This window comes from Notolepis coatsorum, assembly GCF_963971535.1.
Source record: "Notolepis coatsorum genome assembly, contig: SCAFFOLD_1029, whole genome shotgun sequence".
In the NCBI taxonomy this organism is placed as follows: Eukaryota; Metazoa; Chordata; class Actinopteri; order Aulopiformes; family Paralepididae; genus Notolepis; species Notolepis coatsorum.
In genome coordinates this window covers 1-20,712 of record NW_028171428.1, presented here as the reverse complement: position 1 = coordinate 20,712, position 20,712 = coordinate 1, and the positions used below count along the sequence as shown (strand labels likewise).

The 20,712-nt window shown below is 42.6% G+C and overlaps 1 protein-coding gene and 1 long non-coding RNA gene across 2 annotated transcripts in view; one reads left to right on the top strand and one right to left on the bottom strand.

Annotated features, from left to right (window-relative positions):
- Positions 1–19,498, top strand: part of LOC311248265 (amine sulfotransferase-like) — a gene marked incomplete at both ends in the record, with an annotated part of 41,418 nt that extends 21,920 nt beyond the window's left edge. Inside the window, one exon of the mRNA XM_084339178.1 lies at positions 19,371–19,498. Coding sequence (XP_084195304.1) covers positions 19,371–19,498 — 128 coding nt within the window. The remainder of the gene's footprint in view (positions 1–19,370) is intronic.
- On the bottom strand, positions 3,165–6,510 carry LOC311248264. The gene is made up of 2 exons (XR_014620933.1): positions 6,420–6,510; positions 3,165–4,091 (listed from the first exon to the last, which is right to left on the bottom strand). It is a non-coding gene; the product is annotated as an uncharacterized lncRNA (long non-coding RNA).
- Positions 19,499–20,712: the final 1,214 nt, after the last annotated feature.

Genomic DNA, 20,712 nt, shown 5'->3' with positions numbered 1-20,712 from the left:
GGGCTGTCAATCAATCAACCCTCCATTCAATGGCAAGAGTTTAACTGCACAGACCGTGCTTAGATGAAGTTAATAGCCTATTTTGATTCGCTGTTATTTATTATTTATTTAACAATGGGTCACACCTGTGAAGTTTTCTTCACAAATAATTACTGCAGGCAATACTGCAGTGCAGGCCTGCTCAGAGCTGTCAATTTTGGCCATTTTTGAAAGAAAAAAAAATCACTGGCATTTTTTACAGAGGAAAACATGTATAATAAAAAAATTATAATAATAATTAAAAAAAAAATATATATATATATATATATATTTTTTTATATATATATATATTAGAGCTGGGCCGTTAACGGCGTTAACGTGCTGCGTTAACGCTATACTAGTATCGCGCGATAATATAATTAACGCATTAATCTAATTTTTTTTTATTTTTTTTTTTTTTTAACATTTTTTTTTCTACCTTTATTTACCCAGGGTATAGGTTCGCTGAGCACAGATGTTCTTTTCCATTCACACCTGGGAGCTGCCCAGTACAACCACAGTTGACACCATTGGCCACTGAGCAACTCCACTGGAGCAGTTGATTCAAGCCATGTCACATAGTTCAAGTTTGAAATGATTCTTTCTGTTTTGCTCCTGAGAGTGTGCTAGATACTGTACTGTACTGGTAATATTATGTATTTGTGTTAACTTCTGAATAAAACAACTTATTAAACACAAGTACATCTTATTGAACATTATTTTGATATTTCATTACCAATTATCATAGCAAAACAGCTTTTTCAAACAGTCTGTAATGCATTTTGGAAACGGGAGATGGGCTCATGGTGTAATGGGCCACCTGGCCTGAGAAACATAAGGAGGAAAGAAAAAGTAAGGACTTACTTCTGGTCATTATTTGGGTAGAACACACATATTTTGAATGCCTTCGGCAGTTTTTTTTTTTTTTTTTTTTGAGCCATTTTAATCTAGATTAATCTAGATTAAATCCAGGATTGCAGATAGATTAATCTAGATTAAAAGAATTAATCTATGCCCACCTCTAATATATATATATATATATATATATATATATATATATATATATATATATATATATATATATAGGTATATGTAAATTAATAATAATTATGAATTATGAGTGAATTTGTGTTTCACGTGTTGTCATAGAGAAACCTCCACTGCCTCCGATACATGTGGAGGCAGCCAGTCACTTCTTTTCACCTGCCAGCGCGGACTCTCATTGGCGAGGAATAACGTGTAGGAGGCTCACACTGCCCCCGCCATTTTTCCTGTCTCTGCTGTGCAGGCACCCTGACCGACCTGTAGGAGTCGCTGTTTACAACGACCAGACTACCACCCTTCGACTCCCCTCCCGCTAACTCTGCCAATTGAGTCAGTATGACGGCCGGCCGAAGCCGGAGGCAACGCTGACAGCCGGATTCCAGACCGGTGTCTCTTGCGTTGGTGACGAGCGCAATGTCCGCTGCGCCACCCAGCCGCCTGATCTTTTTCGTTTAATTTTGTTTTCATTTTAAAAAAGTTTCCGTAAAAACGAAAATGTCTCAAGATAATAAGTGCGGGCCACAAATTTACTAAATAAATGTCTTTCCTGTTTTAGATGTCGCTCTTTTATTTTGAAAACCCCCAACCGGAAGTGTTGTTGTTGTTGTTTTCGATAACTTGTGTCTCCGGTTCTGTGCTTTTGAGCCGACGCTAGTTTTCAGAGACACACACCGCGGCGCAAGCAGCTACACAAGGAGGAGGAGGAAGAGCTGCTGATTTTAATCGGCAGGAGAGAGAGAACGCTCAAAGCTGTATATAGTATAATAGCCCTGTGGTGCAGTCGGACTCGGAGGCAGATCAAACTACCTGTGTTCTATTAAATTTATCGATTGATGTTTGACTTGTTCGTGTCCACTGTCCAGTCCTTTCGACTAGCAAACGTTGTCTGTATTTAACGTTACCTCAGGATACCACTGTAATTGTAGCAAAAGTTGTCTGTATTTAACGTTATCCTCAGGATACCACTGTCTATTGTATTTAGTTGGTTAGCTATTTAGTTGTAATGTAATGTTGATAGCATAGCATAGCTTGCTGGCTACAGCTCAACACCATGCCATGGGGATACTTAACACATACATGGCCATTTGGATCCGTCTAAAATCACTGTAGACGGCCAGCATTTCTAAACAGACTTGCATAGTCCGTGGGGCTGTTTGTAGAGATAAATCTATACTTTATAGTATTGCTATCTGTCCATTCTCATTGTCAATTGAGACCATAAACCGTCCCTTCAAAATGGCTTAAAGAAAAAAAATTATCAATACGTTCTCATTTTATAGCGTCTTGAATATAATCCCAGGTGGCCAAAAAGTTCCGGCCCATTAATGGCCTGTATCCGGCAGGCCGGAAGAAATTAGTCGGCCCAAGTCCGGCTGCCAGAGTCGGCCAAGTAGGCGGCAATGACTGACTGGCCGATTCCGGCCCGAGTACACTGGGCCAGGTCCGGGGTTGCCGGAAGCGGTGAACGTCCGGATCGGCCGAGTAGGCGGCAATGACTGACTGGCCGATTCCGGCCCGAGTACACTGGGCCATGTCCGGGGTTGCCGGAAGCGGTGAACGTCGGGTTGCCTAAAGCAGCCCAGATGCGACCCACACACACTGGGCCAGGTTTGGTTGCCCGAAGCCTAGCCGACACTGCCAATGCAATGGTACTACACAGTAAATTCCGCAGAGTACATTTGACTCAAACTGAGTACATTTGATTCAAACTGAGTAAAGAAATTTTACTCAGTTTGAGTGAAATGTACTCAGTTTGAGTCAAATTTACTTTGCGGAATTTACTGTGTACCCAGTATTCTGCCAGAGCTACTCCACTATCTGCCTATGACCATACATTACCGGAAATACAGTAGGAAATGGTTGATTAGTAATACAATGCCACATATTTAAGGACCCTTCCCTTTACCAATGGAGTATTGGCATGTCCCGCATTGAACAATTCAGAAGTTTACATGCTGTCTCCTACCTCACTGAAATATATTCTCAGTGTATGTGCACATTGTACACAATATACACCATTCTGCAGTGAAGCTCAAATATCAAGTAAAGTAACAATTACCCCCATACATGCTACTTTTTCCAGTTAAAAATGACAACTTGAATAGATATTTAAACATTTATTAACAAAAAAATATCACATCCTCCTCTCTGAACCCAACGACAAAGCCTCCAATGAAATTAACCCATTGTTCCCCTGCAACAGCTTCTCCCACAGGGGATCTTTGATTAAACACCTGCTATCAGAAGAATATAGACAGTCAGAAAAAAAGTTCAATTTACTACTTAAGTACATTTAAAAGTAGAAACTTTGACTTTTACTCAAGTGTGTACTTTCACTTAAACTTTCATGTTAGTCTAGCTTAGCAACATTTTTTAGGAGAATTAATACAAAAACGAGTGATATGGCCGTTCAGTTGTAAATGAAAGCCTGCATTTAGTAAGACGTTGTTTATAAATGTCTTTTGGTTTAGTTATGAATGAATGACAGCATCTCTATAGCACAGCTCTATTACTAGGACATAAAGTGCTTTGGAATGACTGTATACATCATTCACAACGGGTGGCCCCAGCAGGAATCAAACTCCTAACCGTGACAGTGTTAGTGCCATGCTCGGAGTGCCAAGCACAAGACCCCAATGTTATGCGGGGCTCTGCTCATAGGCGGGCGGCTCGTGGCGTGGCTCGTAGTCCTGGTTGTAGAAGCAACCGTCGCCCTCCATGGAGACCCCCCTCCTCCCGCGTCACCCCAGCGAGGTGGCGGGTGGCGACCCTGACGAGGTGAGCCATGGTGGGGTGGCGGGGGGCCGGCAGGGGGAGGCCCCTGGGGGGGGCTCCGGAGAAAAGCGCCAGGGGGCCGGGCCGGGAGGCGCCCCTGGGGCACCCCGGGAGGCGTGGGCATAGCCTTACGGACCACGGGGGAATAGGTGACGTGGGGGCGTAGCGTGGCGGGGGTCTGGGGGAGCTGTCGCCGGCCCCGGCGAGGCGTGCTGGTCCCCGACGTGGAGGGGATGGGACTTCCACTCACTGCCCTACACGAAAAGTGAAAAAGGCAAATAAAAAGAACGAACCACAAATTCAACGACAGAAGAGAAGAGGATGAGATAGAGAGAGAGAAGAGAGAGAGAGAAGAGAGAGAGAAGAGAGAGAAGGAAAGCAAGATAACAAAATACAAGAGCCAGTATGGAAGCAAATGAGTGACAGAAGTATTTGAATTTGATCAGACACCGAATTTATAGCATTGAAAATAATTACTTTGAAAACATGTATCTGAATTGAATTTATAGCATTGAAAATAATTACTTTGAAAACATGTATCTGAATTTTTTCACACACCAAATTTAAAGCATTGAAAATAATTACTTTGAAAACATGTATCTGATTTTTGAATTTTATCAGACACCGAATTTATAGCATTGAAAATAATTACTTTGAAAACATGTATCTGAATTTTTTCAGACACCGAATTTATAGCATTGAAAATAATTACTTTGAAAACATGTATCTGAATTTTTTCAGACACCGAATTTATAGCATTGAAAATAATTACTTTGAAAAATGTATCTGAATTTTTTCAGACACCGAATTTATAGCATTGAAAATAATTACTTTGAAAATCATGTATCTGAATTTTTTTGCTCTGAATTTACCTATGTGAAATAAAAATTCAATGTAAAAAATTCGAATGTATAATAAAATTCAATGTAAAAAAAATTCGATGCATAATTGCGGTGTATAAAATCCGATCAAAAAACCATCATCCGGGCTACCCAGACAGGATAAGCAATCGCGCCTGGATGCAATCGAATTGACTTCTGGCCTATCACTGCACGGCTTTGTCAGTCATGTGATCACACCAACCCGGGAGAAAGATGGCGGTATATATACATACGTTGGGGGGAGAATATACATACGGTGGGGAGGAGACTGTACATTAGGAGGGGGTGGGTGGGAGAGAAATATACATACGGTGGGGAGAGAATATATACATACGGTGGGGAGGAGACTGTACATTAGGAGGGGGTGGGAGAAAATATATACATACGGTGGGGAGGAGACTGTACATTAGGAGGGGGTGGGTGGGAGAGAAATATACATACGGTGGGGAGAGAATATATACATACGGTGGGGAGGAGACTGTATATTAGGAGGGGGTGGGAGAGAAATATACATATGGTGGGGAGAGAATATATACATACGGTGGGGAGGAGACTGTACATTAGGAGGGGGTGGGAGAAAATATATACATACGGTGGGGAGGAGACTGTACATTAGGAGGGGGTGGGTGGGAGAGAAATATACATACGGTGGGGAGAGAATATATACATACGGTGGGGAGGAGACTGTATATTAGGAGGGGGTGGGAGAGAAATATACATATGGTGGGGAGAGAATATATACATACGGTGGGGAGGAGACTGTACATTAGGAGGGGGTGGGAGAGAATATATACATACGGTAGGGAGGAGACTGTACATTACGAGGGGGTGGGAGAGAAATATACATATGGTGGGGAGAGAATATATACATATGGTGGGGAGAGAATATATACATACGGTGGGGAGGAGACTGTACATTAGGAGGGGGTGGGTGGGTGAGAGAGAAAATACATATGGTGGGGAGAGAATATATACATACGGTGGGGAGAGAATATATACATACGGTGGGGAGGAGACTGTACATTAGGAGGGGGTGGGTGGGTGGGAGAGAAATATACATATGGTGGGGAGAGAATATATACATACGGTGGGGAGGAGACTGTCTATTATATGTATATTTCTCTCCCAACCACCCCCTCCTATTGTACAGTCTCCTCCCCACTGTATGTATATATTCTCTCCCCATCATATGTATATATTCTCTCCCCACCGTTCTCTTGGTGTAAAAAGTTTAAGACCAGGGTGAGGCCAGGCTATGGATGGCTTTGAAGGTGAGGAGTAGTGTTTTGAAGTTAATGCGTTCGTTGATCGGGAGCCAGTGGAGGGAGTGGAGGACAGGAGTGATGTGTTCGCGGGACCGGGTGTTAGTGAGGAGGCGGGCAACTGAGTTTTGGACCATCTGCAGTTTATGGAGGGAGCGGGAGGTGATGCCAGTGAGGAGGGAGTTACAGTAGTCCAGGAGGGAAAAGATGAAGGCGTGTATGAGGGATTCAGCAGCAGGGGGTAGAGGCAGTGACGGATTTTGGCAATGTTGCGGAGGTGAAAATATGAAGTTTTGACAATGGAGCGGACATGGGGTCAAATGAGAGGGTGGGGTCGAGGATGACACAGAGGTTGCAGACTAGGGGGGAGGGGGTGATGGTGGAGTCATTGATGGTGAGTGTGATGTAATACAATAATTTATACTGTAGCATTACAAACCATTTGACAGCCAGGTCCTGCACCTCCGTTCTTGTCCTCTAGGAGCCATCGCAGCATGGCCAAGACCTTCCTCATCCAGCATACTGTCCGGGTGTAACTTATTGCCAGCGGAAGAGTGCAAGAATGCTTCCGCATTCGTCACCGCACGCCAGTACGGTAATGCGCCTTTCCTTTCGCCCCGCTCAGACAAATGCATGTAGTACATTGCAACACAACGCAGCATTTCCGCGGCTGTCTTTAACTAGCAGGACGCTAGTGGGCTAGTCGCTAAAATATATAATTGTACCAACACAGATATTAGGCAGTACACACATTGTCCTGCAATACATGTACAGTGAATGCACAGCTACATTCGCCATATATTTCTATCGCTGCTGCGGTCTATAGTGAAATGCAATATTATTATTATTATTGTAAAGATTATCATTACAATCGCAGCCTGGAGGCAATGTTACAAGTGTACGAGGGTTGTGTGCAAAGAGCACAGCCTCTCAATTTGCACAACGTGCACAAAATAATAATTGTAATGATCTTTACAATAATAATAATATTGCATTTCACTGTAGACCGCAGCAGCGATATAAATATATGGCGAATGTAGCTGTGCATTCACTGTATGTATTGCAGGACAATGTGTGTACTGCCTAATATCTGTGTTGGTACAATTATATATAAAACGATATATATTTTAGCGACTAGCCCACTAGCGTCCTGCTAGTTAAAGACAGCTGAGGTTGAGTAGTTTCTTCTGATATCACTTTCAAACTCCAAGTGATTCGTTGCAATGTACGCGGAAATGCTGCGTTGTGTTGCAATGTACTACATGCATTTGTCTGAGCGGGGCGAAAGGAAAGGCGCATTACCGTACTGGCGTGCAGTGACGAATGCGGAAGCATTCTTGCACTCTTCCGCTGGCAATAAGCTACACGCATACTGTCCTTCTGAAGCTCTGAAGTCATTAGTGGCCATGAACCTAAAGAGAGAGAGCGAGAATACGTTAGTAGATAGTCTAAGGCCAGTGATTCTCAATATTATTTTGCATATCTAGGACCTCTAATTTAGTCCATGTCATGCACAACTACATACAATATACTGTAGCATTACAAACCATTTGACAGCCAGGTCCAGCACCTCTCCGTTCTTGTCTTCTAGGAGCCATCGCAGCATGGCCAAGACCTTCCTCATCCAGCATACTGTCCTTCTGAAGGTCTGAAGTCATTAGTGGCCATGAACCTAGAGAGAGCGAGAATACGTTAGATCTTGACCGTCTTGGGAGAGAGAGAGATAGAGAAGGCATTACAGGATGACTCTTTGAAAATGATGTCCCAGATTAAAAAGTATATATTATATATACACAGTCACACACACAATAAAAAAAAATTATACATCACTTACGACCACTTGAAGTAGTTGTTCTTGAGCCGTCTTCTGCGTTCATCTCATTGATGAGATCCAGCACTGTAACAGTATATTTGCAACAATGAAATTATATATTTTATTACAACTCTATCAGCTGAGTAACAATATTCATCAAAGTGTTGCGTGTTACAGCGTAGGTTAGTTTATTAGTGCATGACAGTAGGGTTTTACATACTGTAAAAAAACAAACACTTAACAAGTTAATATCTGAGATTTTGAAACACAGTAACATCACTACAATAAACTCAAACCGGTCTACATATAAATCAGAAAATCTGACAGGTTTGTCCAGATTATCTTAATTTGGAGGCCTAACCAAAAGTAAGCATATCTGACTAGGGGCAGGTTGGTGTAGACCGACTAGGGGCATGGTGGTGTAGACTGACTAGGGGCATGGTGGTGTAGACTGACTAGGGGCATGGTGGTGGTGTAGACTGACTAGGGGCATGGTGGTGGTGTAGACTGACTAGGGGCATGGTGGTGTAGACTGACTAGGGGCATGGTGGTGTAGACTGACTAGGCGCAGGTTGCTAGTGTAGACTGACTAGGGGCATGGTGGTGGTGTAGACTGACTAGGGGCATGGTGGTGGTGTAGACTGACTAGGGGCATGGTGGTGGTGTAGACTGACTAGGGGCATGGTGGTGTAGACTGACTAGGGGCATGGTGGTGTAGACTGACTAGGGGCATGGTGGTGTAGACTGACTAGGCGCAGGTTGCTAGTGTAGACTGACTAGGGGCATGGTGGTGGTGTAGACTGACTAGGGGCATGGTGGTGTAGACTGACTAGGGGCATGGTGGTGGTGTAGACTGACTAGGGGCATGGTGGTGTAGACTGACTAGGGGCATGGTGGTGAATAACAAAACAACGATTGTGTGCAGACAATTGAAAATGTTGGGTTCCTTTCCACTTTCTTGAATATAGAAAAAATTAAAATACTTGTTCTAGAACTGTATTTTTTGCACTTGTTTTTAAGTTACTGGGAATACCCTTTCCTTGTTTTTGCTCATTTTAACAGACAAAACACAACACATTCTAGTAATTCTGGTTTACACCTAACCCTTATTATTGATGTTATGATTTCCAAAAATAAAATCTCACCAATCTTTAGTCAAATAGGAGATTTAAGTGTTTATCTGGAATTGTGAGGATAGGTATTCGCGGTAACCTGGGATCAATATGTGAAACGTAATTATCTCCTCAAATAATTGGCCACAAAAGACGAAACTCATTTTGGTTGTTCATTGGGGTGCCAAGATCATGCCCAAAACATATCATGCATCTGCCATGAAAATTAAGCCTTTTATGTTTGTTATCAATTGAAGGTCATGAACTATGTTGACTCATATCCCATACCCGGATTTTCCCTTCAGATTCAGCTAAATTTGAATTATCTTGAGATAACTCGGGGAGAACTATGGTATTATGTTACATGATGATGATATCCCTACAAAACAACCAAAACATTTTAATTCTCTCTTAAATTGGAGGAGATAGTGAATTGGTATTCCCGGTAACTTAGGTCAACTTTAGAGGTCCGCCATCCCTCATTACATGATGTATTTTTTTTAAGGTGAATTATTTGGCATCTATAACAATCATTCTTGACATGAGAAAAGATTTTAATGTTGTTCGTATAACGTCCTGGGTTATATGGCTTAGAAATGGGGCAGGTTACCAGGAATACATGCGTTACCCATATAGAGAGAGAGAGAGAGAGAGAGGGGGAGAGAGGGCATTACAGGATGACTCTTTGAAATGATGTCCCAGATTAAAAAGTATATATTATATATACATAGTCACACACACAATAAAAAAATGTATACATCACTTACGACCACTTGAAGTAGTTGTTCTTGAGCCGTCTTCTGCGTTCATCTCATTGATGAGATCCAGCACTGTAACAGTATTTGCAACAATGAAATTATATATTTTATTACAACTCTATCAGCTGAGTAACAATATTCATCAAAGTGTTGCGTGTTACAGCGTAGGTTAGTTTATTAGTGCATGACAGTAGGGTTAGTAAGCTCCCCAAGCTAACACAAGCTAATACAACACGGACCACAGCTCCCCAAGCTAACAAAAGTTAGCTCTCATAGTCATAACGCTATCAGCTCCGGGTACAGTATAGCAACGTTAGCTAGTCATACCGTTAGCCAGTTAGCAGCTCCGGTAGTTTACCCCGCTGCAGTTTCATAATATCGAGCTAATAACGTTACAGTAGTCACTGAAAACACAGACTAAACAGCACTCATTTATATCAGCGGCACGCATTACTTATAAATAATAAAATATATGTGTTGCACACAATTACCTGAGGAGAAGATGCAACAGTTGCAATGCTCACGACGTGGTCCAGATCTCTTGCGCGCTTCAATTCAAATTTCAAACCGGGATCCCCCACAATGCAACGCATCAGTGTTGCCAGATTTGAGAGTCCGCCTTCATCTGACAGACCTTTGATAATAATGGGCGGTTCGGATATTGTTAATCCGATCTGGCAACCATGCTCGGATCCTTGTTTCTCCGCACAGACTGACCACGGTTTTGATTGATTGATTGAAAACTTTATTAACAGATTGCAGAATGGGTACAATACAGTACAGCTCAATACACACAATTGTTAAGGGGATGCAGACCAGAGAAATACTTTCGTCTTGCATCAGGGTCCCCCATTTTCAATTCATCAGGATATACGGCTATACATTTATGAAAACGTATACATTATAGGTGGGGGGGTGGGTGGAGTGGGGGGGGGGGGGTTGGGTAGGTTGGGTAGGGGTGGACACTGGACACTGTACAACTGCACAAGCAACTGTACATATTGACAAAACCATGTTTGGTAATTGACTGTACATTGGGTTGGGTTAGGACATTTACAGGGGCCAGTTTCGAATTGCAGTCTCCCGTAGGTGTTCTTTGAGAGTGGTTTTGAAAGTGGGTAGTGATTCACATTCCTTTACAGCTTTGGGTAGGGCGTTCCACATTGATGTGGCATAATTGCTAAACGTGTTCCTGTTTGAGCCGAATCTGGGTTTAACATGATTTGTGGAGCTCCCTCTATGGTGTTGTGGTCGTGGTATTCACTGACCTTTGGGAAGTATTTTGATATGTACACATATATGGGTACCTTGATCGTGTATAGTGTATCTTGTAGACAGGCCCATTGCAAGTTGCTGCACTCTGTCGTCTAAGCCGTTGTCACATAGGCAGGGGCGAGGTGGGTTCTAGGAGTAAGGTCAAGCATGTAGTCTGACCAGTTTGTTTTGAGATGAAGTGTAGCAGGGTCAAGTCAAGTCAAGTCAAGTCAAGTCAAGAGTTTTAATTGTCACGGCATACAAGTATACAATGAAATGCGGGTGGTCTTGCCCGCAACGATGTGCAATACGTGGTACAACATATAATAGAATCCAATAAAAAAACAACATTGTGCAATAAACAGGTAACAGGTAACATATTTGTGACATCTCGGTATCTGTACATATTATTTACAGGGCATATAGGACACGGTCAAAGAACACCAGATCCAGGCGTACAACTAGAACCACCAGAACAGTGAATACGAGCAAAGTAACACGACTAACTGGTAACGACAGATACAGATTACAAAACATACAATTAAAAACTAAAAATCTCTAGAAAATCTAGTCAATTTACAAACCAATGAGCTTCTATACAGTAGAAAGGATATGCAGCCAGTATGAGCTTCTAGACAGACAGTAGAAGAGATATGCAGCCAGTATGAGCTTCTAGATAAGACAGTAGAAGAGATATGCAGCCAGTATGAGCTTCTAGATACAGTAGAACAGATATGCAGCCAGTATGATCTTCTATATAGAGACAGTAGAACAGATATGCAGCCAGTATGATCTTCTAGAGACAGTAGAACAGATATGCAGCCAGTATGAGCTTCTAGATACAGTAGAACAGATATGCAGCCAGTATGAGCTTCTAGATAAGACAGTAGAAGAGATATGCAGCCAGTATGAGCTTCTAGATAAGACAGTAGAAGAGATATGCAGCCAGTATGAGCTTCTAGATAAGACAGTAGAACAGATATGCAGACAGTATGATCTTCTAGAGACAGTAGAACAGATATGCAGCCAGTATGAGCTTCTAGATACAGTAGAACAGATATGCAGCCAGTATGATCTTCTAGAGACAGTAGAACAGATATGCAGCCAGTATGAGCTTCTAGATACAGTAGAACAGATATGCAGCCAGTATGAGCTTCTAGATAAGACAGTAGAAGAGATATGCAGCCAGATGAGCTTCTAGATAAGACAGTAGAAGAGATATGCAGCCAGTATGAGCTTCTAGATAAGACAGTAGAAGAGATATGCAGCCAGATGAGCTTCTAGATAAGACAGTAGAAGAGATATGCAGCCAGTATGAGCTTCTAGATAAGAAAGAGATATGCAGCCAGTATGAGCTTCTAGATAAGACAGTAGAAGAGATATGCAGCCAGTATGAGCTTCTAGATAGACAGTAGAACAGATATGCAGCCAGTATGAGCTTGTTGCATACTCATGTTAAACAGTTGGCATTAGTGCAGAATTGAACTAAAACTGTCTCATAGGAACGGATTCTGGAATGGCATTTTGAATAAATGACTAAATGACATAAATGAAAGCTCTCATCGACTCCGACAGATTGCTAGTCATTCATAATGGCATCGAAAGAATGTCCAAATGACCTGTGTTGTGTTAGCTTGTGTTAGCTTGGGGAGCTGCAGTCTGTGTTGTGTTAGCTTGTGTTAGCTTGGGGAGCTGCAGTCTGTGTTGTGTTAGCTTGTGTTAGCTTGGGGAGCTGCAGTCTGTGTTGTGTTAGCTTGTGTTAGCTTGGGGAGCTGCAGTCCATGTTGTGTTAGCTTGTGTTAGCTTGGGGAGCTGCAGTCTGTGTTGTGTTAGCTTGTGTTAGCTTGGGGAGCTGCAGTCTGTGTTGTGTTAGCTTCTGTTAGCTTGGGGAGCTGCGGTCCATGTTGTGTTAGCTTGTGTTAGCTTGGGGAGCTGCAGTCTGTGTTGTGTTAGCTTGTGTTAGCTTGGGGAGCTGCAGTCTGTGTTGTGTTAGCTTGTGTTAGCTTGGGGAGCTGCAGTCTGTGTTGTGTTAGCTTGTGTTAGCTTGGGGAGCTGCAGTCCATGTTGTGTTAGCTTGTGTTAGCTTGGGGAGCTGCAGTCTGTGTTGTGTTAGCTTGTGTTAGCTTGGGGAGCTGCAGTCTGTGTTGTGTTAGCTTGTGTTAGCTTGGGTAGCTGCAGTCTGTGTTGTGTTAGCTTGTGTTAGCTTGGGGAGCTGCAGTCTGTGTTGTGTTAGTATTCATTCCATTCTAAACATAACGTTAGTTTACAAAACATGACCTGTCTATATAACGTTGAGGAACAAATTATAAGTGTGTGGGTGTGTGTTTTGGTGAACATTGGACTGCAAACAGAAAATGCATCACAGTTAGACAGTAGCTACTGTTAGCTGTCCTTCCGGATTAGCTTTGAGCTAACTATCTTTCCCGACCCGTATTCATTCCATTCTAAACATAACGTTAGTTTACAAAACATGACCTGTCTATATAACGTTGAGGAACAAATTATATAGACGGGTAATGTTTTGAACAACTAACGTTACGTTTAGAATGGAATGCATCGGCAAAGATCCGTTAGCTCAAAGCTATTCCGGCCAGTTTATCAACTTCCTGTCATTTAGAAATATGATTTTATAGTGAAAATCATTACCAAAACGTCCGGAAAAACGGGAGCATTATAGACGGTCATACAAATGTACAAATGCTATAAGGTGGCAAGAAATGCACTATAAACAATACTTTATGCATCGGCAAAGATCCTTAGCTCAAAGCTATTAAGGCAATGCTGGCTAACAAGAGGCTAGCGCAAGAAACGACGCCGCAAACCATTGCCGAGCCAGAGCCGGTTTATCTTTGGCGAGCCCGAGTCGGCTCTGCCCCGGCAACCATTGCCGTGCCAGAGCCGGTTTATCTTTGGCGAGCCCGAGTCGGCTCTGGCACGGCAAGCCGAGCCGGGCCAGAGCCGGTTTATCTTTGGCGAGCCCGAGTCGGCTCTGGCACGGCAAGCCGAGCCGGGCCAGAGCCGGTTTATCTTTGGCGAGCCCGAGTCGGCTCAGCCCCGGCAACCATTGCCGGGCCAGAGCCGGTTTATCTTTGGCGAGCCCGAGTCGGCTCCGCCCCGGCAACCATTGCCGGGCCAGAGCCGGTTTATCTTTGGCGAGCGCGAGTCGGCTCCGCCCCGGCAACCATTGCTGGGCCAGAGCCGGTTTATCTTTGGCGAGCGCGAGTCGGCTCCGCCCCGGCAACCATTGCCGGGCCAGAGCCGGTTTATCTTTGGCGAGCGCGAGTCGGCACTGCCCCGGCAACCATTACCGCGCCAGATCCGGCTCATCGTTGGCGTGCCGTGCCGGACATATGCCGAGTGTGCCGACCGGTAGCCGGAATTGGGCCGAGTATGCTGGCCACCTGGGAAGCGTTATAAGGGATTTCGGCTGGGATATTTCCTGGAAGGCGAGATACAGGCCGCTAAGCTACTAACGTTAAATCCAATGGCATTTCGGATATACAGAAGCTACAGTTAAAACTCAAACTGCATATGATCTGTATGATGGTCCACCACGAATGCATGAAAGGGGGGGGGGGGCGGGGGACGTCGTTTCTGATTATTGATTACCAATAACCGTGTTAGCCTCATTCGTTGATCGGGTGGATGCCTATCAAAACAAGCCCTGATCAGCATGTAATTTACGTGAAAAAGATCTTACCGTGGGCCGGTTGGATCTCCCAGAGTATTTCTCAGTTATCAATCGCCATCTGGTATATCGATATGTCCATTGGCTGATGATATATTCCTTTACTGCATAGTGAATTCGGCGTCGCAAAAGGTATTCCAAGCTACTATGCTGCACATCCAGAATCCAGCTACTGGAAACTACATTGAAAGTCAAAAAAAATAATGCACCATTCTGCCACAGGGCACACTGCATTATCGAGACAGCGCCCCTAAGAGGATCTGGCCGGTAATGCACTTTTCAGAATTCGAAGAGGAGGGTAGATCTGCAGTGCCGCTCGGTGACATCGAGTAGGTTATTGAAAAATGGAATAAAAGCCAAAACAACCTTGCCACGGACATGTCCGTGGTTGGTCCTCAACCGGTGGATTCGAAACACGGATTTATCCGTGGCCCGTCCCGAATGTGTTAAGCATTACATCACGCGCAGGAGTGTGTTATGAGAATTAGAGCATGCCTAGGGGTGGTTGTTAGGCCTGAGGCGCAGCCGAGGGTCGTTAGACCCCCCTAGGCATGCTCTAATTCTCATAACACACGACTACAAGTGGTGTAATGGCTTTTATACAATTGGCGCATTCATCCAACCTTATTGCTATACAATAAACACACATTAATTGAAGATTTATTGACAAAACCATCAGCAGGGGAAAAAAAGAGAGAAGTTGCCTCCGTGTGGAAGCAGCTCGGAGGTGCGCTGTTTCAAGGCATGCCATCTAAGAATGAAGTGAGCGTGTGTTATTGGATTGATTGATTGAACATTTTATTACAGATAGACAGTGCTTACATCTTTATACAATTGCCAAATTCATCCAACCTTATTGCTATACAATAAACACACATTAATTGAAGCATAATGGAGATTTATTCACAAAACCATCCGCAGAAAAAGTAGGTTAAAAAAAATAGAGAATTTGCCTCCCTATAGGGAACAAAACACTTCTAGCCAGGACATATCTGGACATAAGAAATATATGTATCATGTTTCTTTTTTTGTTGGCTGGGTTTTGCATGCGGATTAAGGGAGATGTCAATCTGTTGTTGACGGTGGTAGTCTAGTTTCTTTAATAGTTGTCATACAGAAGTACAGAATACTTTTATACAAAATGCTTCTTACTGTTACGCTCCAGAGACTGTGCTAGACAAGATAAGTATGAAATAAAATAGTATAGCATGTAAAAATAGAAGTAAAAATAGAAGTCACGTACGTAGACACAGTGTTCAGTATATACATATGTACAATGTTCGATGCAGAATAGAAGTAACTGAGTTACCATACAATATACAATATACTATGCAATATACTAATATACAATACTATATAGTGCAAAGCAGAAATGGGATGAGGTACAATTTAGGTAAAATTTTAAGTAAGGTGTACTGAGGTATGGGTTGTAGTGCAAATCCTTTACCAATAAATATAAAGTGTGTTTAGGTGTTCTAAAGTGTGGAGAGTGGGTGCTGCAGTGTGTTGTTTGTTTAAAGTGTGTGTGTGCGTGTGGATGTGTGTGCATTTGATGGTTGTTGCATAGTGTTATTGTTCGTTGAGCAGCCTGATGGCCTGGGGATAGAAGCTTCTTCTGAGTCTTTCTGTGCTTGCCATGAGACTCCGGTATCGCTTGCCTGACCGCAGCAGTTCAAAGAGGCAGTTGTTTGGGTGGCTGGAGTCCTTGATTCTCTTAGCCTTACCCCTGCACCGCTTGTTGTAAATGTTTTGGAGAGTGGGAAGCCCCCCTCCAATTGTGCGTTCGGCTGAACGTGCCACTCTCTGTAGTCTGCTTCGGTCTTGTGCGGTGCTATTCCCAAACCAGGAGGTGATATTGCCAGTCAGGATGCTCTCTATTGTACATGAGTAGAAGTTCTTAAGGATCTTCTGACTGACTTGGAACTTCCTTAGGCGCCTGAGGAAGTAGAGGCGTTGTCGTGCCTTCTTCACAACACTGTCAATGTGTGTGGTCCATGTCAAGTCCTCGGATATGTGGGCTCCGAGGTACTTAAAACTGTTCACTCTCTCAACCGGTAGTACAGGCGCAGTACATTTAGCTGTAAAAGCCTGATCAATCTCAATAGCTTCTGTAACACGAATGCAACTACTCTGTACATGCCATTGTTGTTGAGGTTTTCACACGCGGGGTAAGGGAGAGGTGGGCTATCGCGTCATCGGTTCAGGAGAAGACGCGTTTCGCTTGTAAAGATGCAAGGGGGGCGTCTTCAGAATTGCGCACTCTGGAAGCCGGTCTCAGAAGGTAGCGTCTTCAGGCTGCCAGAACGCAGTTCCGTGTGGCTGAAAGGGGCAAACGATCAAATACTTTGCCTGATACGACCGAAATCGGTTTAGTCTGGACATGGCCTTAGTACTGTTGACATTACACTGCTTGTAGTAGTAAATCAAATAGCATATTTTTTTGAATAAAATTACAGAAAATTATCACTAAAGTGCTATCTGTTGCATAAATCTGTTAATCTGTAAATCTGTTATCTGTTTTCCATAAAAAATTGCATATTTGGATAAGTGTGACCATTTCTCAAAAACAGAAAATCATGGATTATTTTTAAATACAGAAAGGGATCACCAAGTTACCATTTCTCAAAAATATATAAATAAATACAGAAAATAAGCACTCGTTCACTCAGTGGACATTTCTAGCTCAATGCGAGGTCTGTTGCTGCTGCTGGCTAATAATACAGTCAATACGTGGGGAGATCTTTGACAAGGCATTTTGTCATCCTCAAGGCTCAACTTGGCCCTATATTTTGTTTTCAGAGCTGTCATGGATGAAAAGCCAGCTTCACACACATATGTGGTGCTGAATGGTATCAACACCTTATTAACTGCTGCATCATCATGAGATACTTGGTACTCAGCACCACACTCAGACCAAAATGTTTCCAGGGGCACTTCACTGAAACAAGCTCTCCAGGTGGTATCAGATGAGATTTCAATGGGTTCTTCCAAGAGTTTGGATGGAGATGTGTCAGGAAGCTTTGTCTCAATGTTGTCTGTAAAGGGGTTCTTTATCCAGAGTAACATTATGATCCTTTTCCGTTTTATTAAATAATGATTTTCAGGGCGCCAGGGTGGTGCACCACGTAACTGCGCTGCAGTGCAACGCGGCCGTCCCGGGTTCGACTCCTGGACCTTTGCTGAATGTCTTGCCCCATATCTCTCTCCCATCCTTCCTCTCTGCCGGACTTGTGCAATAAACAAATGAAAAAGCTCCCAAAAACATAAAAAAATTAAAATGATTTTAAGTTTTTGAGAAATGGTCAAACTTATCCAAATATGGTGGAAAACAGTGCAGCTGCAACAGATAGCACTTTAGTGATCATTTTCTGTAATCATATTAAAAATATATATATATTTCTTTTTTGAGAAATCTCAAGGCTCTCTGAGGCACCCTAGTGTGCCGCGGCACCCCTGTTGAGAACCGCTGGTCTAGAACAGGGGTTCCCAAACTTTTCAGGCCGGGACCCAGAAAATAAGGCGTCAGAGAGCCACGGCCCAATGCACATCGTCAGGCTTTTTTTTTCTTTTTTTTTTGCCAGGCGACCGATTTTTTAAGCCAAATATCACTTCAATCCTATTAAGTTAGTTCAAGTTAGTTATTCATTTATATGTGCTATTTATGAGAGGGCTAACTTGTTGCAAAATAATAATGATAATAATAATAGCCTCATTAAAATACTATTGTTGCTTCGGTTGTTTTCAGCGTTTTATGTACATAATCTGTTATTTAGTGTGAAATGTTCGTTGAAATAAGTCGATTTTTCGTTTTTGTTTATTTATTAAGTTAATATAAAACCATATAGTCACATTTTAGAATACAACTAGAAACACTGTCCTGGCCTGCTTCTAAATTTTTTTTTTTGGAAATAATCTCGTGGCCCTCCCGTGGCCCACCTTTGGGTCGCGACCCCGACTTTGGGAACCACTGGTCTAGAAGATATCTTTTCCTTGCAAAGTTTCACAAGGCTGTGATTATCCTAGTAATCACAATAGGTAATTTCATACAGTGAGGTCAAGTTTAAAAAAGTGGTCAATACATTGAAAGGGCTACTATGGATCCACAAGATATCTCAGAGTCCCAGGTTTACAGTCATTCCAAATATAATATACTTAATATTTAATATATGTAATTCCAAGACTGTCTAGGGACCACACAGTATGCAGAAATAGGCAAATAAATCATTTTAACAGAACAGAGAAAATATAGTCCAACAACACAGGAACAGAACTTGTCCCTTGTAGTGCATGGGTGAAGCATGGCACTAACTGGTCACTGGGGGGCACTCACCATGCTGGAGCTGTATGTGTGCTACTGTAATGGTATAGGCTACATTATGTCATGGCATAGTCCGGGACATAGCAAGACATTCTGGGCCCCCGTGCACAAGATGCGCCTCCGGGCCCTCCCCTTCTCTTCCAATCCACAACTCATACACCTCAAGACAATAACAAATTAATTGATTATACATCGATGTGTATAGTGTAAATAAGCACTAACTGGTTATTTTTACCACACCTTCAAAAACTGCCTAGTTTTGTCACAATAAGACTATTGTAAGCCTCAATAGGCACCTTTCTGAACTTTGAAAACAAACCTTTTAGCACCTTATCGATTCCACTTTCCAAACCCATCACCTCACCATCTTCTCTCAGTTGATCCTCTCTGTCCCTCCTTCCTTCCATGCTGCCTCTGTTGACGCCCACCCTTTCTTCTTTCCGTCAGGCACCATTGGAGACTGGAAGAACTCGTTGTCCGTGGCTCAGAGCGAGCGGTTTGACGGGGTTTATGAGGAGAGAATGAAGGACCTACCACTCAAATTCATCTGGGACATCACCGAAATCCAAGGCTAATGTTCATGCACCCTGACTTTATCTATTTCTCAGCAAATAATAATAATAAAAGAGATGTTGCAAGAGCAGTGTGCAGGATTACATTGTTGCTTTTGTCTTGGTGGTGGGGTTACCTATTTGTTATTTGTTTGGATAATGGATTGGATCTTATAAGTTTCCTCATTTTACTTTTCCGTCAAGCCAACTGAAGAATCCATTGGGATCGCCGGCCCGGAAAATGCATGGATTATGTATTTACAGTACCCAACGCTGAATCAATAAACACGACCGATATTTGGAATGGCAATCAGGAATTGGAATAATCTTTTTGGATAACATCTGATCTGAGGTTTGATTTGATTTGATTTGATTTTATTAGGGATCCCCATTAGCTGGTGCGATAGCAACCAGCTAGTCTTCCTGGGGTCCACACACAAAAAAAACACACAAAAACAATCACTATTGCAAAAAACAAAATTATTAAAAGTCAGTACACACAATGCATAATGAACCTACTGTAACAATTAATATAGCTAAAATTACATTAGTGTAAAACAAAAAATTACTTTACAGTGTTAAAAACAATTTAAGATTCTTTTTAAAAGTGAATCTACTGTAAATGCAGCAGAGGTTCCGAGGCAGGCCATTCCACAGAGTTAATGCTCTAAAAATAAAAGATCTCCCCAGAGCGCTGGTTCTAGGACCTGGCAATTCAAGCTGCCCACTACTGGAACCTCTAGTGTAATGCTCGTGCACAGTATTACTAAAAACAATCTGATTATGTATAAAAACAGGAGTCTTACTGCTCATGACCAACTTGAACAGCACAAGTATATTAAAAGACAATCTAGGTAAGGAATTTATTTTACCAGTCTTAGGATAAGATATATCAATGTGTCCCATATGTGTGTGTGTGTCCGTGTGTGCTCGCTGATCAGGAAATGAGAGAATCGATATTTCAGCCCGCTTCTATAGCGTGCATAAGTACACATATACTATCGATAATCTAGCGTTTATTTGAAAACTATTCATAAATAGGCAGAGAAATGACAACGTTTTTGTGTATGCCAGAATATTCCAGTAAATGCCGATTATCACGGAATCTTTATATTTTCCTTGAAAACGAGGGCTTTTCAAAATGCTATAAAACGGAAATGAAGCGATTAAAAAACAATCCGTTTCAACAATGTTGACTGCAAACAAGTCATTGATAAGCGACGGGCAGATTAGACACA